The sequence below is a fragment of the Lithobates pipiens genome, unplaced genomic scaffold (genome assembly GCF_037356315.1).
Source record: "Lithobates pipiens isolate NorthernLeopardFrog02 unplaced genomic scaffold, aLitPip1_a1.2 Scaffold_19, whole genome shotgun sequence".
NCBI lineage: Eukaryota > Metazoa > Chordata > Amphibia > Anura > Ranidae > Lithobates > Lithobates pipiens.
Genome location: NW_027507764.1, coordinates 90130700 through 90150984, shown reverse-complemented (window position 1 = coordinate 90150984; position 20285 = coordinate 90130700). Strand labels below are relative to the sequence as shown.

At 43.4% G+C, this 20285-nt stretch overlaps 1 protein-coding gene across 13 annotated transcripts in view; it reads right to left on the bottom strand.

Annotated features, from left to right (window-relative positions):
- SVIL (supervillin) overlaps nt 1–20285 on the bottom strand; it is a 334548-nt gene that overhangs the window by 154644 nt on the left and 159619 nt on the right. For 7 of the 13 annotated variants that reach the window (XM_077491057.1, XM_077491058.1, XM_077491050.1 and 4 more), the window contains 4 exons: nt 5785–5865; nt 2166–3008; nt 1723–1893; nt 1301–1335 (listed from right to left, as the gene is read on the bottom strand). In XM_077491057.1, coding sequence (XP_077347183.1) covers nt 1301–1335; nt 1723–1893; nt 2166–3008; nt 5785–5865 — 1130 coding nt within the window. The remainder of the gene's footprint in view (nt 1–1300; nt 1336–1722; nt 1894–2165; nt 3009–5784; nt 5866–20285) is intronic. The other 6 variants (XM_077491060.1, XM_077491061.1, XM_077491062.1 and 3 more) reach the window with 3 other exon arrangements.

Here is a 20285-nt window from a genome sequence, read left to right as displayed (position 1 = left end):
TCGGGGGATCACCTTCCCCGACTTCGGGGGATCACCTTCCCCGAAACTCCGGTCCCTTTAAAACTACAACCCACTCACTGTCCTCAGAGTGCTTCTGCAATCAATGAGGACCTCTGAATTGACAGAGATACGATACGGTAGGTAGAGTTGAGCCCCAACATTTAGTAACATAACACCATGGTCAAAGGCACACAAAGGAACCTTTTGTATCCACGTTCCGAGTTATACACAGGGCTTTTATTAGTTTAACATGACCAAGTAGTACTCTTGAAAAGGAAACTAAAGTCAGCCAGAGGCGGAGGATTTTCTTTGCCGCAACCACCGGTTGTAGGAAAAAAATTGCTGGATTCCTCCCATCGAAACCGCGTTGATGAGGGAATACCTCCCACTGAACTACTGTGTACTACCAGCAGGGGGAGCCGTCTCTGCCAGGAGAACACAGTAACTAGCAGCTATAATAGCCACTAGCATTAATCGCAAGCAAAATCCAACAGGCTGGTTGTACCCAAATTGATCAATCAACTTGGGTACATTTAGCCTGCCCATACACTGTTCAAATCTTGGCCAGTCCCCTGCTGAACCGGGTGAGATACGAAAGAAGTCTATGGCCGGCTTAATTTTTTTTTTTGGTGCCTTTTTTACATTTTGATATTGTTTATAATTGATTTTAATGTTTAATTCCATCAAATATATTTTTCAAATACAGCAGCTGCTAGGCTTTTGTAACCACGTAGCTCAAGCTTCATATGGTGTCCTGTATTGGGAGGAATAATGAAGATATTTGCCAGCACACCATGGATCGACAAGGTAGCGTTCAAACCTTTTATTGCATGATCATATCACAGAGTAGTGCACACAGGGTCCCTTCGCCATCACATGTCTGATGAAGGGGCCTTGCATGCACTATTCTGTAATGTGATCATGCAATAAAAAAAAAATCTATTTGGATGCTACCTTGTCGATCCATGGTGTGCTGGTAAATATCTTCATTGTGGCTTTCTGAACCAGTTTCCAGCTGCAGCACCCAAATTCTTTAGAGTTTTATCCCAGAGTGTGTGCGATGGGAATATGGAGTATTACCTGTGTTGGGAGGAGGGGGCAGAGTCCCTCATGTGCAATCTGAATAGCAGATGACAGTACAGCCTATTTACAAAGTGGTAAAATGAGTCTTCAAAAGACTGAATTGACTTGACAGCACCACCTGTTGGCTGCGACACGGCCAACAAAAGTAGCACAAATAAATGATCCAAATTAAATAATTTCAAGTGGGACAGGTTATAATAAAATAAAGAGCACTTGCCTTCAGCTGTTTGCACTGGTGGATGGAACGTTGACCTGTGGAAGATGACACAATTAGCAAACCATTTCTATTAAAATAGACTGAAACATTATATGTATACCAAAAACACACAAGACTTGAGGTCGTAAACCACACAGAGCGCAGCTGAACAGTTTGTGTATCAGTTGTAAGAATTGATATGCACGTGGACATAAAACCACACAAGGTAAAACACTCCATAGCATGAAACCATAATAATTATGCATGAGTTAACAAGTGAAGCTTTCTAGGTTTAGGCTCAAAGGCTCCAAATGCCAAGCAAAAAAAAAAAAAGCTTGAAACACCAGACTGCTGCCTATCCACAGTGCCATGCTATACCAAGCCTAGTGAATTTCTCCATTCAGTTTAAGTATACGGTGTTGGCTGTGCATTCCAGTGCCTACCTATCCGTTTCTTTTCTCTCAGCTGAAGTAACTGGTTGAGTTCTAAATCTTTCAGAAGTCTTTCTACTGTCACCAGGTGAGAAATACAGTCTTGGCTTTCGAGGGCCCTTTTCCCGCTCATTGGCAGCACCCAAATCAACACCTGACATTGGCATTTCAGCCTTAGGCACACTTTGTAATCAAGATGTAGGTTATTCGGAAAAGAAGAAAGACAAGATAAAAGGAAAAAAAACTTTTTAAAACAAAACCAATTTAAAATTTCAAACAGCATGCAAGAGTGAAGGGAAAAATATTTAAAACTAATGTTTGTGTTAACACTACAGTGTGAAACATTTCTGGTCACCAAGTGCATTTTTTTTTTTTAGCAAACAATGTGAAACAAGGTAAAGGGCGTGCAGGGAGTCACACAAGGAATGAATCAAAAACTTGCAAGTGTCACCCACTGGTCAACTCTTTTGCTTGAGTTTGCCGTCTCCAAATATGCACTCCTAAGCTGGGCCACAGACACCTTGGTGTTGACCGTACCAGCTTCCTCATTGGCAACATTAGCATCTTCAGTGCCTAAAAATACCATCTCATTCTGCACTTCAGACTCCTTGATCTTAAAGACTTCCATCTTTTGAGTGCCAGTAGAGTCTGACATCGAGCGTACAAGCATCCTATGTTTCATGGACGAGATCTCTTTAGCTTGGCCTTGGGGTTTGGATGGAAGTGCAGCTGTTTCACTTTGCAGATACGCCGGGGCTTCACTTTTTCCCACAATTTCAGGGGATCTCTTTGGAGGTTGAATAATTGGAGAAACATGCATCAGCTGATCTTTTGACTCCAGCCTTTTTTCGTGCCGTTGCCTGTGGTCATGTGATATATATGTTGGGGTTTCATCAAAGGAGTGATATAGTTTGCCTGTGCTATTTGCCAGTTTGAAGGGCTGAATAGTGCTGGTCAGACCTGAATTAATTTGACGGGACTTCTCAATGTTCACATCGTTGACAGCACGAGGATTTTTCAACGAAGTAGTGAATGCTGAAATCATGACGTTGTCAGACTGAGTCCGAGATACAAGTTTTGGCGTAGAAGCAACATTGGCTGGCTGGATATAGCCGAGCACTGGTTGGCGGTAAGGAGATGGCTGTTTATAGACCCTATCAAAGGCAGAGTTTTCAGACTGAAAAGGCACATGGTAGATCGGGGCAGGGTGATGTTGCTTTTGATTAGAAGTCTCTGTATCGGGTTGTGGACTCCCGAGCATGTTTTCATCTCTCACCAGCCTCTCTCTAATTTTAACTCTTTAAAAAAGAAAAGGAATTAGAATTGTAGAGCATAATATACAGAAAGAGGAGAATTTATTAACACTGGAGCAGACAATCTTGAGCAGCTGTGTAAAGTACCCAACCAGATCATATCTTCAGCTTGTTCAGTTAAAGATCCAGGCTCACCTTAAAAAAAAAAAATTAAGTCAGCAGCTATAAACACTGTAGCTGCTGACTTAAATTAAGGACACTTACCTGTCCAGGGATCCAGCAATCCAGCAATGTCCTCACCTGAACCAATTCTTCAATCAGATTCAGGTGCAGGAGCTGGCATAGCAAGTAAGGGAAACAGGAAGTGAAGCCTAGTGGCTTTGCAGCAGGTGTACAATTGTGCATGAGTGAGCTGCCGTGCGTCTTGTGAATGGTTCCATAGTCTTCTGGGACCTGCGATGTGTCCCAGAAGACATTCTGGGGAAGAAGGGGAGGGGGGTGACCCTCCGGCTCAGATCACCATGGCCAATGTCATAACCAGATACCCGCTCCCCCTCCTCAAAAAGTGCCAAAATGTGGCAGTGGAGCATGCAACTTCCCCCTTTTGGGTGGTGCTCCGCTTTAAGCTTTTAAAACAAAACCATGCACCGCTATTCTAGATTCCGGCTACTCCAGTCTTAGTAAATTCTCCTCAGAGTGTCTATCAAAGTGATTAAAAGGCAATGTAAAAAAATCAACAAGTACCGTTTACAGACGGAGAGGATTTAGAAACAGGCTATTTAAAAAAGGTATATATATGACCAATGCCTAAACTTGGATCACATAAAATTAAAGTGCATCTAAACCAAATGTAATACACTGCAGTTTTCCAGTATTTAGATGTGGTAAATAGAGCAGTTTTCTTTCTGGCTTTTTTCCTTTATTTTCACCTGGTGATCCTCATCAGTGCCACTTCCAATATTTATAAACTACATATCAATGGAGTAGCAGTGTCGTCTCCCTAGGCTGCTCTCTGAAATGGGGCTAAACAACATTTTCCCCTCTTCATAATATAGATGGGAATCGCTCTGTAGGCCACACAAGTGATCTGTCCAGGGCTGATAAGACTCCTTGGGATTACAGTGCAGCACAGGCGCTGCTTTGTCAATGCAAGCAGGGACTCACTGGGTTTATGACAGAAGCCAACAGGTACTTTTCTATATTTGTCAAATAGATATAACACACTTTCAAAGCTATATTTACCAGATCAAAAAAGAATCTAGGAAGATCATTACAAGGGTTTACATACACTTTAAACTGCATCTTTTGGGATAAATATTGGATATTGCTTGTGAAAGGGTCAGGTAAAAATCGACTCTTATAGAAGCAATAATTAGAGGTTAATAGGCAGAACCATTACGAAACATATATAGCATTTCCTATATTGTGCAGGTAAAAAAAAAAAAAAAAAATGATTTCAAGACTAAATTCAAGCAACGTCCTTTGTGTTACACAGAGTTACTACAGTTTCCAGTTTGAAAGGGAATTAAAGAGGAACTTCACCCTAAAGGGGAAGGGGCTCTTTTGTATAAAAAAAAAAAAAACACTTTACAATCCCTTTAAGGTCTCATCCACATGGGCCTGGGGGATCGATCACTATGGCACATGGAAGGCAGGATCGATCACTATGGCACATGGAAGGCAGGATCGATCACTATGGCACATGGAAGGCAGGATCGATCACTATGGCACATGGAAGGCAGGATCGATCACTATGGCACATGGAAGGCAGGATCGATCACTATGGCACATGGAAGGCAGGATTAGATAAAAGGAAGAGAGAAGGGAGAGTTCAGTTCACTCACCCAGAGGCTCAGGCAGCGACATCAGAAGCACCGCTTCAAAATTCCCGCTCACGCAACCACTTCACAGGCACATCATTGGCTAAAAGGCAGCCGGCAATGTTTATTAACATTGCTCAGCCGCTGAAACACTAAAGTATAAAGAAACCTTGTTTCTTTTTTGAATCTTCGTTTCTTCATCTGCAGATCAAAAGGGATGAACAAATGTTCCTCTGTTTAACCCTTTATAAACCTTTAATTTACTCTAATCAGCCTTAATTCCCTATACTCTTCCATTTATTTTCCTGCTTTTTTTTTGTTTACGTCTACTTTATAAACAAACCAAAAACTGTTTGCTTTGTTGGTGAATATTTTTCACATACATACATATATATATACATATACACACACACACACACACATATATATTTATATTTAAACATATTTACACATTTCACATTGAAAAAGCGCAAACATTTTTTATTTCATTTGTAAATAACTTTTCAATGCTTTGTACGATTGCCGACAACTAAAGTGAAAACAAAAACAGTTGCGGTAGGTGTCGTTAATTGGAAACGGCAAGTACAAAAAAAAATAAAAAAAAAATTTCCTTTACTTCCTGACAGGTGTTCTAATCCATCTTCACTATCCCAGATAAAAAAAAAGAAAAGAAAGAAAAAAAATTGCCATTTAAAACAAAAAATAAAAGAAAAAAAATTATAAGCCAATGAGATAATACCAGTAAACAAACATGCTATGATCAAGATTAACAAAGGGAGACAAAAATCAATGAATTAGATCTGTAAGTATTTTTTTTTAACCCAGTTTGGTCGATTAGTTGTGCAGTAAGTTTGTGGTAGGAGATGTGCAAAATGCAACAAACAATGTGATGCTGTGGGGCTTTCCCAGTTCTGTGGTTTAGTGTGTTACATTAAGAAGTGGTTAAATTTGGGATCCAGCAACCGAATTATGGTATGTCAGAAAACCACAAGCTCTGGTACCTGGAGGGCCAACTGATGAGAGACGATGTGTCCCCATCGGAATCTTTCTGAAGGAACCACTCTGGTTTCTGCTTCTCTGGACTGCCACATAAAAAAAACACAATCTTATAAAATGTGCCAGCAACACAACTTTCAGATACATAGCAAGACAACAAAACTGAAGAGCAAGCTTTGACACAAACATACAAAAACATGGTCTGCTTGTCCGGGGCTTATGTTCTGTCCAGGAAGCCCCAGTGCTTAAAGAATCATTCAGAATTTTCAGAGCCATCATTTCTGGCTTGTTGAAGGCACAGACAACAGATGGTCATCCCTTTTAAGTCAGAACATGGCAGCTTACTGACCAAGATTTAGTCCGTCAATAATGGCAGCCAACTTGTTTCTGTCCTGACAGGTTCCTTTTAAAACCACCGTATTGCTGTCGATCTGGAGTTCTGATAACAGCAATAAAAAAGCCTGTGCCTTTGCAACCATGTGCCCCAATAGACATCTATGGGACTGCCAGCATGGGGATGCGCACACACACCTGTGCATCCTCATGCTGGCAAAACACAGCCTTGCGTGGAGCACAAAAATATTCATCTGTGTGAAGAAGGCCAAAGACTTTCCAATTTTTGCCTAAATATTTGCCCAAATTAGTATTAAAGCTGAGCTCTAAGGAGATATAGAAACACAAATGAATGCAGTTCTGCATTTACCAATACATCATATTTTATGTAAGAAGTTTAGTATTGGAATATGATTTGGTATCAGTCTGTGACAGTCCACTGTACAGCAGAGCTGAGGGGGGAGTAGGAGAGGAAGAAACAGCACAGGGAGCCAATCAGTGAATGTGCTGACAAGCAAAAAGCAGATAGGAGAAAACAGTGACAGAAAGATGAGCTCATTGCTGTGCTTCTTCACTGCTTGGGGCACGACCATGACCCCCTGGGTTCAGAGGCAGTTGAGTAATGCAGGTCATCCTATGGCAAAAAAGATGCACTGAGGACAGTCCTGGATTAATTGGCAAGTATTGCTTATATAAATATATATATTTATATTACACACATATATATATATATATATACACACACAAATATACACCCTTCATATATACCCTTGTGTTCCCTTCATTTTTTGTTCTGGTCTTGCAGGGCTAAAAACTGAGAATAGATCTTGAATGGAGTCACAGACAGCAACAAAACATGACAAAATGCCCACTTTATAAACAAAAAAATACTTTGGCTGGGGTTGGGATTTAAGGGCATCAACATTTAAATAAAAAATTCTCCTTGGTGGGGAAAAAAAACAAAACGCAAAATAAGGCATCATATGATGTAAAAATTTAACTAACGTATTTCTTGGGAGGACGACATGACAACCCCCAATGGGAGAGCTGCTCCTCACCGATAGTTTAACTAGTTTCCTGTTCTAGAGTCTTGGGGAGGAGACGGCCCAGCAATGTATGAATCAAGACAGAAAACACAAGCAATACAAAAATAAAGGCAAAGCACATGGAATACCAGATGATTACCCCATCTAGTTTTGAAATCAGAGAAGGATATAGCCAAACACACACTTATCCCAATTATATACACTGAGCAGCCATAAAACATTATGATCACCAATATGTAAAGTGAACATTGATTATCTCTACATCGGCATCTGAAAATAATTGCTATAAAATTAGGCAGCAAGTTAACATGCTATCCCTGAAGTTGATGTGTAGAAAAGGACAGGAGCCAAATTATAATGGTTAGAGGACTGGGTCAGAGCACCTTCAAAACTGCAGCTCTTGTGGGATTGTCTATGGTCTGCAGTGGTCAGGACTTATTAAAAAGTGATCCAAGGAAGGGAAACAGGCGAATGGGTCATGGGGAGCCAAGGCACATGGTAAGAGAAGGATGGCCTGTGTATTCCGACCCAATAGAAGGAAGGGCTACTGTAGCTCCAACTGCTGAAAAAGATAATGCTGGTTTGCGATAAAAAGGTGTCAGAGCACACAAGGCATTGCCGATTACTGTGTATGGGGCCGAGTAGCCGCAGAATGGTCAGGGTACTCATGTTGACCCGTAGAACATGAGGATCAGAACTGGACCGCAGAACAATGGAAGAAGGTGGCCTGATCTGATGAATCGGGTTTTCTTTTACATTATGTGGCTGGCCGTGTGTATGTGCATCCTGGGGAAGAGATGGCATAAACATGGACTATGGGAAAGCAGGAAAGCTGGTAGAGGCAGTGTGATGCTTTGGGCAATGTTCTACTCAAACCATGGTCCCTGCCATTCATATGGATGTTATTTTAGCTTCAATCCAAGCACAGGTCAAGGCTGTTTTGGTGGCAAAAGTTGGACCTTCTTAATATTGAGTGGATGGCAATAATGTTATGGCTGGTCAGTGTACATGCAATCAGCATCCAGAAGCAGTAAAAGATCTGACAGATCCCCAAGTACCACTGTCTGTCACGAATACAGACTAAGGGTGCAGCAACTGAAAGTCAGAAGGGGGAGGGGGGAGCATTCCTTATGTCTTATTGTTCCAGGTTAGCAACTTGTAACCCACTGAAGCCAAAGCATTAGGCCTCATGCACACGAGACGCAGTTAAACGCGCGTTCAGATGCAGTTGGACAGTTTTTTCAACTGCCCCTGAACTCATTCAATGTTATTCTATGTGTCCATGCACACAGTCTCGTTTTTTTCCGTTTTTATGCAGTTGCGATTAATCTCGTTTTTCCAGAAGCAAAAAAATGCATTCAGAAGCAAAAATTTCCACGTTTCAGACGCAAAACGCGGCAAAACGCCGCTACCGCGTTTAGCCGCGTTTGCGTTTATATGCGTTTTTAAAGGTGACCTTTTTTTTTACATTAAAAATCTCAAAAATGATTGCAAATGATGAAAAACCATTAGAAAAATATTTTAAACAATTGCAATTGCAAGTGGACAATCCACAACTTGTGGCAAGTGACATGGCAGGTGGCAAGTGATGTGGCAAGTGGACGTGGCAGGTGAAGTGGCAAGTGACGTGGAAAGTGGACAATCCACAACTTGTGGCAGGTGATGTGGCAAGTGACCTGGCAGGTGACGCGGCAAGTGACCTGGCAGGTGACGTGGCAAGTGGAAAATCAACAACTTGTGGCAGGTGACTGGCATGTGACGTGGCAAGTGGACAATCCATAACTTGTGGCAGGTGACGTGGCAAGTGAGGTGGCAAGTGGACAATCCACTTGTGGCAGGGGACGTGGCAAGTGACGTGGCAAGTGGACAATCCACTTGTGGCAGGGGATGTGGCAAGTGACGTGGCGAGTGGACAATCCACAACTTGTGTCAGGTGACGTGGCAAGTGGACAATCCACAACTTGTGGAAGGTGATGTGGCAAGTGATGTGGCAAGTGAACAATCCACTTGTGGCAGGTGACGTGGCAGGGGACATGGCAAGGGACGTGGCAAGTGGACAATCCACAACTTGTGGCAGGTGACGTGGCAGGTGACGTGGAAAGTGATGTGGCAAGTGGACAATCCACAACTTGTGGCAGGTGATGTGGCTGGTGACGTGGCAAGTGGACAATCCACATCTTGCGACAGGTGACGTGGCAGGTGACGTGGCAGGTGACGTGGCAGGTGACGTGGAAAGTGGTGTGGCAAGTGGACAATCCACAACTTGTGGCAGGTGATGTGGCTGGTGACGTGGCAAGTGGACAATCCACAACTTGTGGCAGGTGGCATGGCAGGTGATGTGGCAAGTGATGTGGCAAGTGATGTGGCAAGTGATGTGGCAAGTGACGTGGCAGCTGACGTGGCAAGTGACGTGGCAAGTGGACAATCCACAGCTTGTGGCAAGTGACATGGCATGTGGCAAGTGATGTGGCAAGTGGACAATCCACAACTTGTGACAGGTGACGTGGCAAGTGATGTGGCAGGTGATGTGGCAAGTCACGTGGCAAGTGGAAATCCACAACTTGTGGCAGGTGATGTGGCTGGCGACGTGGCAAGTGGACAATCCACAGCTTGTGGCAGTGGCATGGCAGATGACGTGTAAAGTGGACAATCCACATCTCGTGGCAAGTGACGTGGCAGGTGATGTGGCAAGTGACGTGGCAAGTGGACAATCCACAACTTGTGGCAGGTGATGTGGCAAGTGACGTGGCAGGTGATGTGGACAATCCCCAACTTGTGGCAGGTGACGTGGCAAGTGACGTGGCAAGTGGACAATCCACAACTTGTGGCAGGTGACGTGGCAAGTGACGTGGCAAGTGGACAATCCACAACTTGTGGCAGGTGATGTGGCAGGTGACGTGGCAAGTGGACAATCCACAACTTGTGGCAGGTGACGTGGCAAGTGACGTGGCAGGTGATGTGGCAAGTGACGTGGCAAGTAGACAATCCACAACTTGTGGCAGGTGATGTGGCAAGTGACGTGGCAGGTGATGTGGCAAGTCACGTGGCAAGTGGACAATCCACAACTTGTGGCAGGTGATGTGGCTGGTGACGTGGCAAGTGGACAATCCACAGCTTGTGGCAGGTGGCATGGCAGATGACGTGGAAAGTGGACAATCCACATCTCGTGGCAAGTGACGTGGCAGGTGATGTGGCAAGTGATGTGGCAAGTGGACAATCCACAACTTGTGGCAGGTGACGTGGCAGGTGATGTGGCAAGTGGACAATCCCCAACTTGTGGCAAGTGACGTGGCAAGTGACGTGGCAAGTGGACAATCCAAAACTTGTGGCAGGTGACGTGGCAAGTGACGTGGCAGGTGATGTGGCAAGTGACGTGGCAAGTGGACAATCCACAACTTGTGGCAGGTGACGTGGCAGGTGATGTGGCAAGTGGACAATCCCCAACTTGTGGCAAGTGACGTGGCAAGTGGACAATCCAAAACTTGTGGCAGGTGACGTGGCAGGTGATGTGGCAAGTCACGTGGCAAGTGGACAATCCACAACTTGTGGCAGGGGACGTGGCAGTTGGACAATCCACAACTTGTGGCAGATGACATGGCAAGTGACGTGGCAGGTGATGTGGCAAGTCACGTGGCAAGTGGACAATCCACAACTTGTGGCAGGTGACGTGGCAGTTGGACAATCCACAACTTGTGGCAGGTGCCGTGGCAAGTGACACGCTAAATACAAGTACACTGCAGCTCTCACAGCTGCTGCTACTCACTCTGGTCTCACAAAATTGCTGAAATAGTTAATAATACTGTTTTTTTGAGCTGGGGAGGGTCTATGATGTTAGCTTAACTAAACGCTTCTAGACGCAAACGCGGTAAAACGCGGTAAAACGCTGCTAAATCGCAGTAAAAATCGCGGCAAAACGCGCGTTTCTAAACGCCGGTTTCAACATGTGTCCAGCAGCGTTTGCATCTGCGTCTCGTGTGCATGAAGCCTTAGCATGACAGCCAAGTGACTAGCATTTTTAGGAGAGGTCCACAGTGGAAGCCCAAGTGTTCATTTAAATGACCGGTTTCCTTTAAAAGGACGCCAAGACATTTCTACTTTAATTCCTACCAAAAAAAAAAAAATCATAAAAACAGTCAACCTACTCCATCAGTCTATTTTTGAATATATAAAAACACATTAATAGGCCCGGGTTCACCCCAGTGTGCTGCGGTTTGGGGTGCATGGCTACTGTATCGTGTTTTACTTTGTGCACTACCATTTACTTCAATGCAACTGTGAGCTTTCATGAAGTGCTGCATAAAAACAAGATAATGTACTAGGTGTGGGCGCCTTCTTAAGAATGACAATTCAATAAAAAGTGGGTACTCACAAAGCACAAGTCTCAATTGAGCCATAAAAACACACGCAGTGTGTAGACATGGGCAGAAACATCGGGTAAGGCTGACGCATTTCAGGACACGCCTCCACCCTCAGAGCTAGGTTACTGCATCTTTGCTGTGTTTTCAGAAAACACAGTCTAATGGAAGGCAATAGGACGCACCTAAAACCATGTGGAAATGTACATACAATCGCGCTACACCAAATTTTTGGGCTGCCACAGAAAGCGCAGGTCTCACTATTGATTAACACATGATGGTGCAGAAACCCAACCTGCAACAGTACAGTGGCATTTCCAAAGCTAAATCAGCCCATTAAAGCAGACCTAAAGCCTAAACTAGTACTAGTAACCAAAGCAAGCCCTCAGTGCTAAAACTCAAATCTTACACAGGCTTTTTTGTCATCAAAAGCTCAGGTAGGATGTAACAAATAAAATAACCTTTTTTTTCATAAAAGTATCTCAAGAAGCACAAATGTAACATTATAATACTGCAACTTGCCAATCCTGTGATGGCTGCTGAAGTTTTCTTCTTTCAGGTCAAAGAAACTTTTTGACTTTGCAAAAAATACAGCATCCCTGTTAGGTTGAAGAGCGGGAAGCGGGTTATTCACATTTCACTAAAATATAAAGGGGGCAGGAGGCACCAATGTAGCCGCCAAATGTTAGGACTGGTAAACTGCAATCATACATTTTTGTTTTTGGGTTTAGATGCCCTTTAAAAAGGGAAGTAAACCCATCCATTTAACCATTTCAAATAAGTTACATTTCCGGCTTGTGCCAGGAATGTGACCCTCCCATTGGTTGTGCTCTCAGACTGTCAACCCATCCAATGGCTGGTGTCATAACTGATCACATGTGCAGCATCATGGCAGCTGTAGATTAAACAGAGGCAAAGATGGCCACTTCCTTGGCTGAAAACGATACTTCCACTTTAAGTGGCCTCAAGTTTATCTGGTCATTCAGATTTTCAAGTTTAGGTGTACTTAACCTGTGCAGAGCAACATGCTGGGGCTAAATGAATACCAGAAATAAAAGAACACATTTTTCAACCACCAAAGTAGCATATATCCAATTTAAAGGCACAATAGAGCTCTCAACTCTTAACTGGCATACTTTAAACCCAATGGAATTAAACAAGGCGCAACCTATACGCCAACCATTTAGGTTACAGTTGGCCACATAACCATCTGGACATAGTCATCAAATTTGGCCCCATAATAAACAAGTGTAGAACGGCAGCATTTCCTTTGCAGGTTGCACTGTCTCAGCACACTGAGGAACTATAGAGGCACTGATCTTCCATTTGCAGAAACCTCCATAATGCACAACAGAAGCTGTCTGCCATGTTAAACCCTTACGTCCCATACACACTATCAGTTTTCCTGCTGAGTTTTTCTTTCAGATTTACCAAAACCATATAATATGAGGTCAAACCTTAGGAGTTTCAAGTTGTATACAATCAGGCAGGCCCTTCTACTACATGGTTTTGGTAAACCTGAAGGAAAAAAGCAGAAAAACTGAGTGTGTATGGGGCTTTATACAAAATGAAGGCAGGCAAGAAGGAAAATAAAGAAGCATTCATTTATGCGATGAGGGCTATATGACATGCATGAAGGCTTCATTTGGCTGTCATTTACCGAACCAGTGGGAAAAGGCAAAATAGCTGCAAAAGCATTATGCGGTTGTGTATCTCTCCGCAACTGGTGGTCAAAACGTTCCTATGCTGAATGCGATTTTTCATTCTGTATTCAGGAGAGGGAGGTTGAATCTCCCCTAACTGTAGCACCTCAAACTGCTAAAAGCCTGTGTACATGGATACACAGGCTTTTATAGAGTTGTGGAGCTTTGGCAAAAAAATGGCAATAGCTGCTCGAGTACATGAAGCTATCGCTGTTTTACTAACCTGACAGCTTATGCTAAATGGGAAACCTTTGTTTTGTTTGCAAATGTTAAAGATTCTAACTTCCAACAAGAATGAGTCCTTACATTTAAAGAGCACCTGTCATTTCAGATCTATTATGGCAGCGCCTGTTAGTGGGCATCCACTCACCTTTAACCACCTAAGGACCGAGCCTCTTTTTTTTGAGATTTGGTGTTTAAAAGTTAAAAATGCTGAGTAAATTGATACTCAACATGTTACGCTGGTGGAATGGTGACAAACGTTTACTCTTTAAAATCTCCACAGGCAAGGTTTAAAAATATTCTACAGGTTGCATGTTTAGAGTTACAAAGGTCCAGGACTAGAATTATTGCTCTCGCTCCAACGATCACGATGATACCTCACGTGTGGTTTGAGCACCATTTTCATATGTGGTCGCTGCTCACATATGCGATCGCTTCTGCAAGGACGGAGCACGCTTAAAATTTATTTTACCTTTTATTTTTTATTTTTACACTGTTCTACCCAATTGTGTCACTACAAGGGAAGGTAAACATCCCTTGTAATAGAGAAAAGGCATGACAGGACCTCTTAAATATGAGATCTGGGGTCAAAAAGACCTCAGATCTCATAATTTCACTAAAATGCAATAAAAAAAAAAAAAAATGAAACGTCATCCAAAAAAAAAAAAAAAAGAGCTTTGGGCGGAAGTGATGCTTTGACATAGATTCCGCCCTGCAATGGTAGAGAGATGGGTGGAGGCCATCTTCCCCTCACTCATGTCCATACCACACAGGAGAAAGGACGCGATCGCATCCGCCATTACCAACAGCTCCAGAGCACAAGGGGAGGGGGATGCACCTCGTTCAATGCCAATAAAAGTGATCTTGCGGCGAATGCACGGCAGAGACCACTTTTATCTGAAAGCAGACCGCCCACTGAAGAAGAGGATACCGGGGTTTTGGCAGCTAGCTGTTGCAACAACGATATCCCTCTTTAAAGTACCGACGTATGACGGCGGGCGGTCTGTAAGCAGCTAAAGTGAATTGGACTGTCGGTGAGTCAACAGCGAGTCAGCGGAGGAGCCGATGCGGGACAGATAACGGTTGCTCTTTAAAAAATGATGATTTAAAATTTGATAGATTTAAATCAAGCTTTTTTACTAGTTATTTAACCACTTGATCCCAGGAAGATTTAATCACTTCAGCCCCACAATAAGCGTATATTGATTGGTTTGCACAAAAAGTTATAGGGTCTACAAAATAGGGGATAGATCTATGACATTTTTATTATCTTTACTGGTAATTGCGATGGTCCGCGATTTTTATCGGGACTGTGATATTGCGTCGGACAAAATCTGACACTTGACACATTTTTGGGTCCAGTGACATTTATACAGCGATCAGTGCTAAAAAAATGCACTGATTACTGTATAAATAACACTGGCAGGGAAGGGGTTAACACTAAGGAGCGCTCAAGGGGTTAACTGCTCCCTGGGTGTGTTCTAACTATAGGAGGTATGGGACTGATTAGGAGGAGGAGAGAGATCGGTGTTCATACTTAGTATGAGCACCGATCTCTCTCCTCTCCCCTGAGAGAATTGGGATTTGTGTGTTTACATACACATATCCCCATTCTAGTTCTGGGCACGAGCGATCGTTGGTGCTCACTCACATCAGCTCCGGGGACACGTGCCGCCTGAGGAGTCTTAAAGAGACGACGTACAGCTATGATGGCTCGCCCAAGGGAGCCAACCTGCCGCAGTATAACTGCAGCTGCCGGTCCGGAAGAGGTTAAATCAGAATTTAAATTGATTTGATTTAAATCAAATCCACGCTGTTATTTATAGACTTCGATGTTAAAACGCTAAAGTCATTAAACTTAGGAAACCCCACTAAGCAATTGTACAATACTCTTTTCCGGTACAATTTTAATTTTTTCCCCCCCAAAATCAAGGTATGTTGACTGACAACACATTTCAGTGCACACTCTCCTCTGCCTGTACTGTAGCTGAGGCTACAGAGAGCTTCCAAGAGCAGCTGCACATTAGGTAATTGTATTATGGTCTCTGGGCTCCTTCATTTCAGGCAAACTATGAAATGTAACATGACCGCTATGAACACGGAGACCTGGCTTGGGAGAGGCAGCGCACTGTGAGAATGTATAATCCTTCACCTCCCTGAGAGACTCTTCCAAGGTTTAGAGAGGTGGTTCAGCTTCCAATAAACAGGGAAGGTTTCAGATTTCTGCAAGATTGGAAAAATATGCAGAAGAAAGCAGTGACTTTATCCACAATGCAGAAACTTCTCTCGTTTAAAGCAGCAAAAGGGCTTGTTTACAAAGATCCACTGGGAGAAGGAACCAAAAAGACAGCAGTTTTGGGACAGAGTAGAACTATACACGACTCAATCTGGAAATCTAGACCAGGGGTCAGCAACCAGATCGCAGACAGGTGTCTGGTAGATCGTGGTCTGGGCTTGCTGACCCACCATCCCAGAGCATCAAATAGTGCAATGCAGAGGGACTACTTGTAAAGTTGGAGCTGTAGTAAGGAGCAAGAGCCGCACAAGTCGATGCCTCCTCTGTAGTGCTGGCTCCTGTGCCACGCAGAGTGATACCAACTGCACTCCATCTCTTATGCCGGCTAGTGGTCAGTGCGAAGCAATACACTGGCATAATAGTATAGGACTAATTTCACACTGATGCGCAGCGGTTTGCCCACACCATGGGTACAGTACAGCGTACCAATAGCTTTCCTGCACATAGACTTCAATTATATGCTTCGGCTTTGGCGCACTTTCTGAATGCAGGAGTTTTGGCGCACTTTCAATCTATGGAAAGTCTATGGCAAAGCACAGCTAACCCAGGAATGTTGCAGATTCTCTGAGCTGCGCCTGCAGTGCAGGTAAACTTCAGCACATCAGTGTGAAAGCAGCGTTATAGGGGGCTCAGAGCAGTAAGAATTTGCATACATTTGTAGTTTGGGGGTTTGTAAAACCCCATAGTTGTGTTTTTTTCCACCCCTACCCCAAACGCACCCCATTTAGCTAGTGTAACCAGGGGTGTACACATGTCGTAGCTGCAGCAACACTTATACATCCTGCCATGGTTGATGTGTGTAGCGCCTGTCCCAGCATGACCCATTCAAGTGAAATGAGGCCGCTTTGCAAATACCCTTTAATTTGTGGTGCAGTACAGCAAACAAGGGGTTAAAGCAGGAAGTATGGTGTTGCTTTCTCATCACCTGCTTTAACTCCCTGGACCCCACAAAAGCATACATACAGTTGCATGCAATACACGCAATCACAGGTTTAAATCAGGTGCAAGGCGGACACATTGTGCCTGGTGATCTTTGAATTCTCCCATGTTGTTCAGGTAGATCACCTTGGGTTGCCTACCCCTAATATATATAGACTCATGTTTGGGTGCATGCAATCCTGTCCAAACGCTAATAATGAAGATGCAGAGAAAGTGATGTAGCTTAGAGCTCCGTTATCTTTGGAGTATTATAACTTGCAGGAGGAGTACCATTGACCTCTATGGTGTACTGAGGATGTCACACACACACACACACACACACACACACACACACACACACACACAGCAATAATTCAACAATTTGTTTTGATGGTCATTTAGCACCAACTTATTTTCTCTTAATGCACATATACATTTACAAAAATTGCTCATAAGGCGCTAAAATTATCACTTGAATTGATTGTAACCCGATTTAAAAAGGAGTTCAGGAAGTTTTATGGCAATTGAGAAGGACCCGAGTGTGGTGTTAGACCATAGACTTAATGATGGCATTAAGCTGCCATTTCCAAAGCAAGCCACGTCAAGCCAAGCTTTGTTTTGAGAGGTATTGACTCCAGAGAGGCAGGACAACCAAACTGATAAGAGGCATGGAGTGGCTCAGCTATGAGGAAAGATTAGCTCTGGAGAAGAGATAAGCCACTTCAGCTCTGGAAGATTTTGCCGCGTTCATGAACACACTAAGAAAATCCCTAACTGACCTCTGAAGCTGTGGGTACTTTAGAGCAATTCATTCTCAAATTCATAACAAGGGCACTCTGGTTGGAATGTAGTTCAGTCCTTATAATGTAAACAAAGACAATGCACTTTTGGGTAGTGGGTGCGTGCATATCACCAGTGACCTGGCTGTGCTGTGATTATACACAGATGTCAATCAGCGAGTGCTGGCCAATGGATGACCGCCAGTACCCGTCCATCATTGGGAAGACACACAGGACACAGTTGTAAACAATGCAGAACTCTGTTCTCTCAGCGGGGAAGTAATAGATTTTCTTTTCCTATAAGGCAGGGAATACGGCACAGGGGCGGCACAGTGGTGTAGTGGTTAGCACTCTCACCTAGCAGTAAGAAGGTCACTGGTTCAAATCCCAACCATGATACTACCTGCCTGGAGTTTGCATGTTCTCCCTGTGCCTGCGTGGGTTTCCTCCGGGTACTCTGGTTTCCTCCCACAATCCAAAGACATGCAGGTAGGTTAATTGGCTTCTGGCTTCTGTCCAAAATTGGCCCTAGTATATGAATAGGGACCTTGGATTGTGGGCTCCTTGAGGGTAGGGACCAATGTGGGTGTAGCAATGTACAGGGATAGGGAAAATTGTAGACACTTACTCAGGTTGAACTGGATGGACTGGTGTCTTTATTCAACCTAACTAACTATGAAACTATGAAATACAATTTCCTGCCTAATGCCTGGTACACACTACAAGTTATGGTTGGAGCCGCTGTACTAACAATCTGAGGTTAGTACAGCGATCTCCCCCGCTGAGCTGCTGTGTTTTGACAGGGGGACAGCCCCCTGCCAGAACACTCAGCCAAAGGCAGAGCTAATTGCAGAGCACCGATCAGGAGTCAGTCTGCTGGTTTTCCAGCATGCACAGACCGATACACATGGGCCAAATGTCGGATGTTTTTTATTGAACCGATGTCTGACATTTGAGACGTGTGTACGGGAATTTGGTGAACGCAGCACAAAGTACACTGGCTAGGCACACATTTAACCCTTTGATTGCCCTAGATCAGGGGTCCTCAGACTACGGGCCGCGGCAGGTTATAACAGCGGGAGACTGCTATATCACGGAGCTCACTGTTAAAAGTTCAGCTTGTGTGATGAAGGCAGTGTTCTATCACACAATCTGGTCTAGGAGGAGGGCGGGACATTTATCACAGCGCGGCCAAATTTTTCACAGTGAGCCGTGACACAGCAGCAGGAGGTGCCTGATGTGCACACACAAACTGGTGAGACACTGTTTGACACAGTAAGGCTGTGAGGGGGGGCTTGAAATGGTGAGGGGGGCACCCATTGGGCTGCAACATTGACCATCTCATTAGACAAAAGCAGGCTCATACTGTAGTTCCCATTGAAATACTGCCAAGTTTGTTGATTTAACGTTACTTGCTCTTCATTTTAAATATTGTATTTGTTTGTTTTGTTTTTTTCACTTCAAAATAAGATATGTGCAGTGTGCATAGGACTTTGTTCACAGTGTTTTTTTTTTTTTTAAACGATAGTCCGACCCTCTATGTATGTATGCAAGTATACACACACACACACACACACACACAAATCCCAGGTCACGTTGGCGCCTAGAATAATCGCCCTGGCGCCTGGGCTAGACTGCGGCAGGTGTCTTGTCCCCATGTGCCCCGTCCCCCCACGGATGCGTGGACTAAGAAGCCGCGGCTTTGGGGCCTGCTAGAGCAAGGTGCACCGCTCGTTCTGTTGACTGAGGGCATTCCCCTTACACTGCAGGGGAACTGGCACCCTCTTCTGGTGGCCGGGGCTGATACAAGCAGTCACTGACTGCGCTGAGGGCTCCCCCTGCCTGACAACTGGTTGCGGGCTTGATCTGGTGCCCATAACGATGAGTGGACAGGGATTGTGGGGCAGCTGGTTGGAACAGCTTCAGTTCCACTTACACACCCCTCCTCCACAAAGATGGAAACAGTTTTTTGTGTAAATTTAAGATTTTTATTTTCAACTACAAAAATAACCATGTTGTTGTTCGTAAAAAAAAAACAAAAAAAAAAAAACAAACTTGCTCCAAACTTTTTTTTTAGCTGGCTCCTAGATTCCGAAAATTTGTCAAGCCCTGTGTGTACTAATATAATATATATATATATATATATATATATATATATATATATATATATATATATATATATATATATATATATATATATATACACACACACACACATTATATATATATATATATACACACATACACATACACACATACACATACACACATACACACATATACATATATATATATATATATATACACACACACACATACATAATAGTCTGTAGCTGAACTAGATTTTGCATAAACCAATCATATGCTTATTAGGATTTATGTCCGATATTTCTGAAGAATTAAAAAAAAAAAAAATTGGATTTTTTTATAGCAGAAAGTGCAAAAGAACAAAAAAAAAAAAAAACAATCAGCCGTAATCAAAAAACAGCAAAAGAAAACTATTTGTGAGGAGAAAAAAAAAAAAAAAAGACAGTTTTGAGTACAGCATTATATGACCGCGCAATTGTCAAAGTAAAGCAGTGCCATATAGCAATAAAATGGCCTGTCATGAAGGGGGGTAAATCTTTCGGATGCAAAGTTTTAAAGTTGAGTTGAGCTTCATACATTCAGCTGTATGCATCTCGATCTGCTGGCCATTCTGGTGTGCAGTTTTTACCAACCTATTTCTCAAGCAATAGGTTGCAGGGGAAGTTACAGTTAATCATGTTAAAATTCAAAATCATGCATTTAATTACAGCAGTAACTCTTGTTGTGATCAATATACTGCAGCCAAGAAGAGTGCCAGTGATTTGTT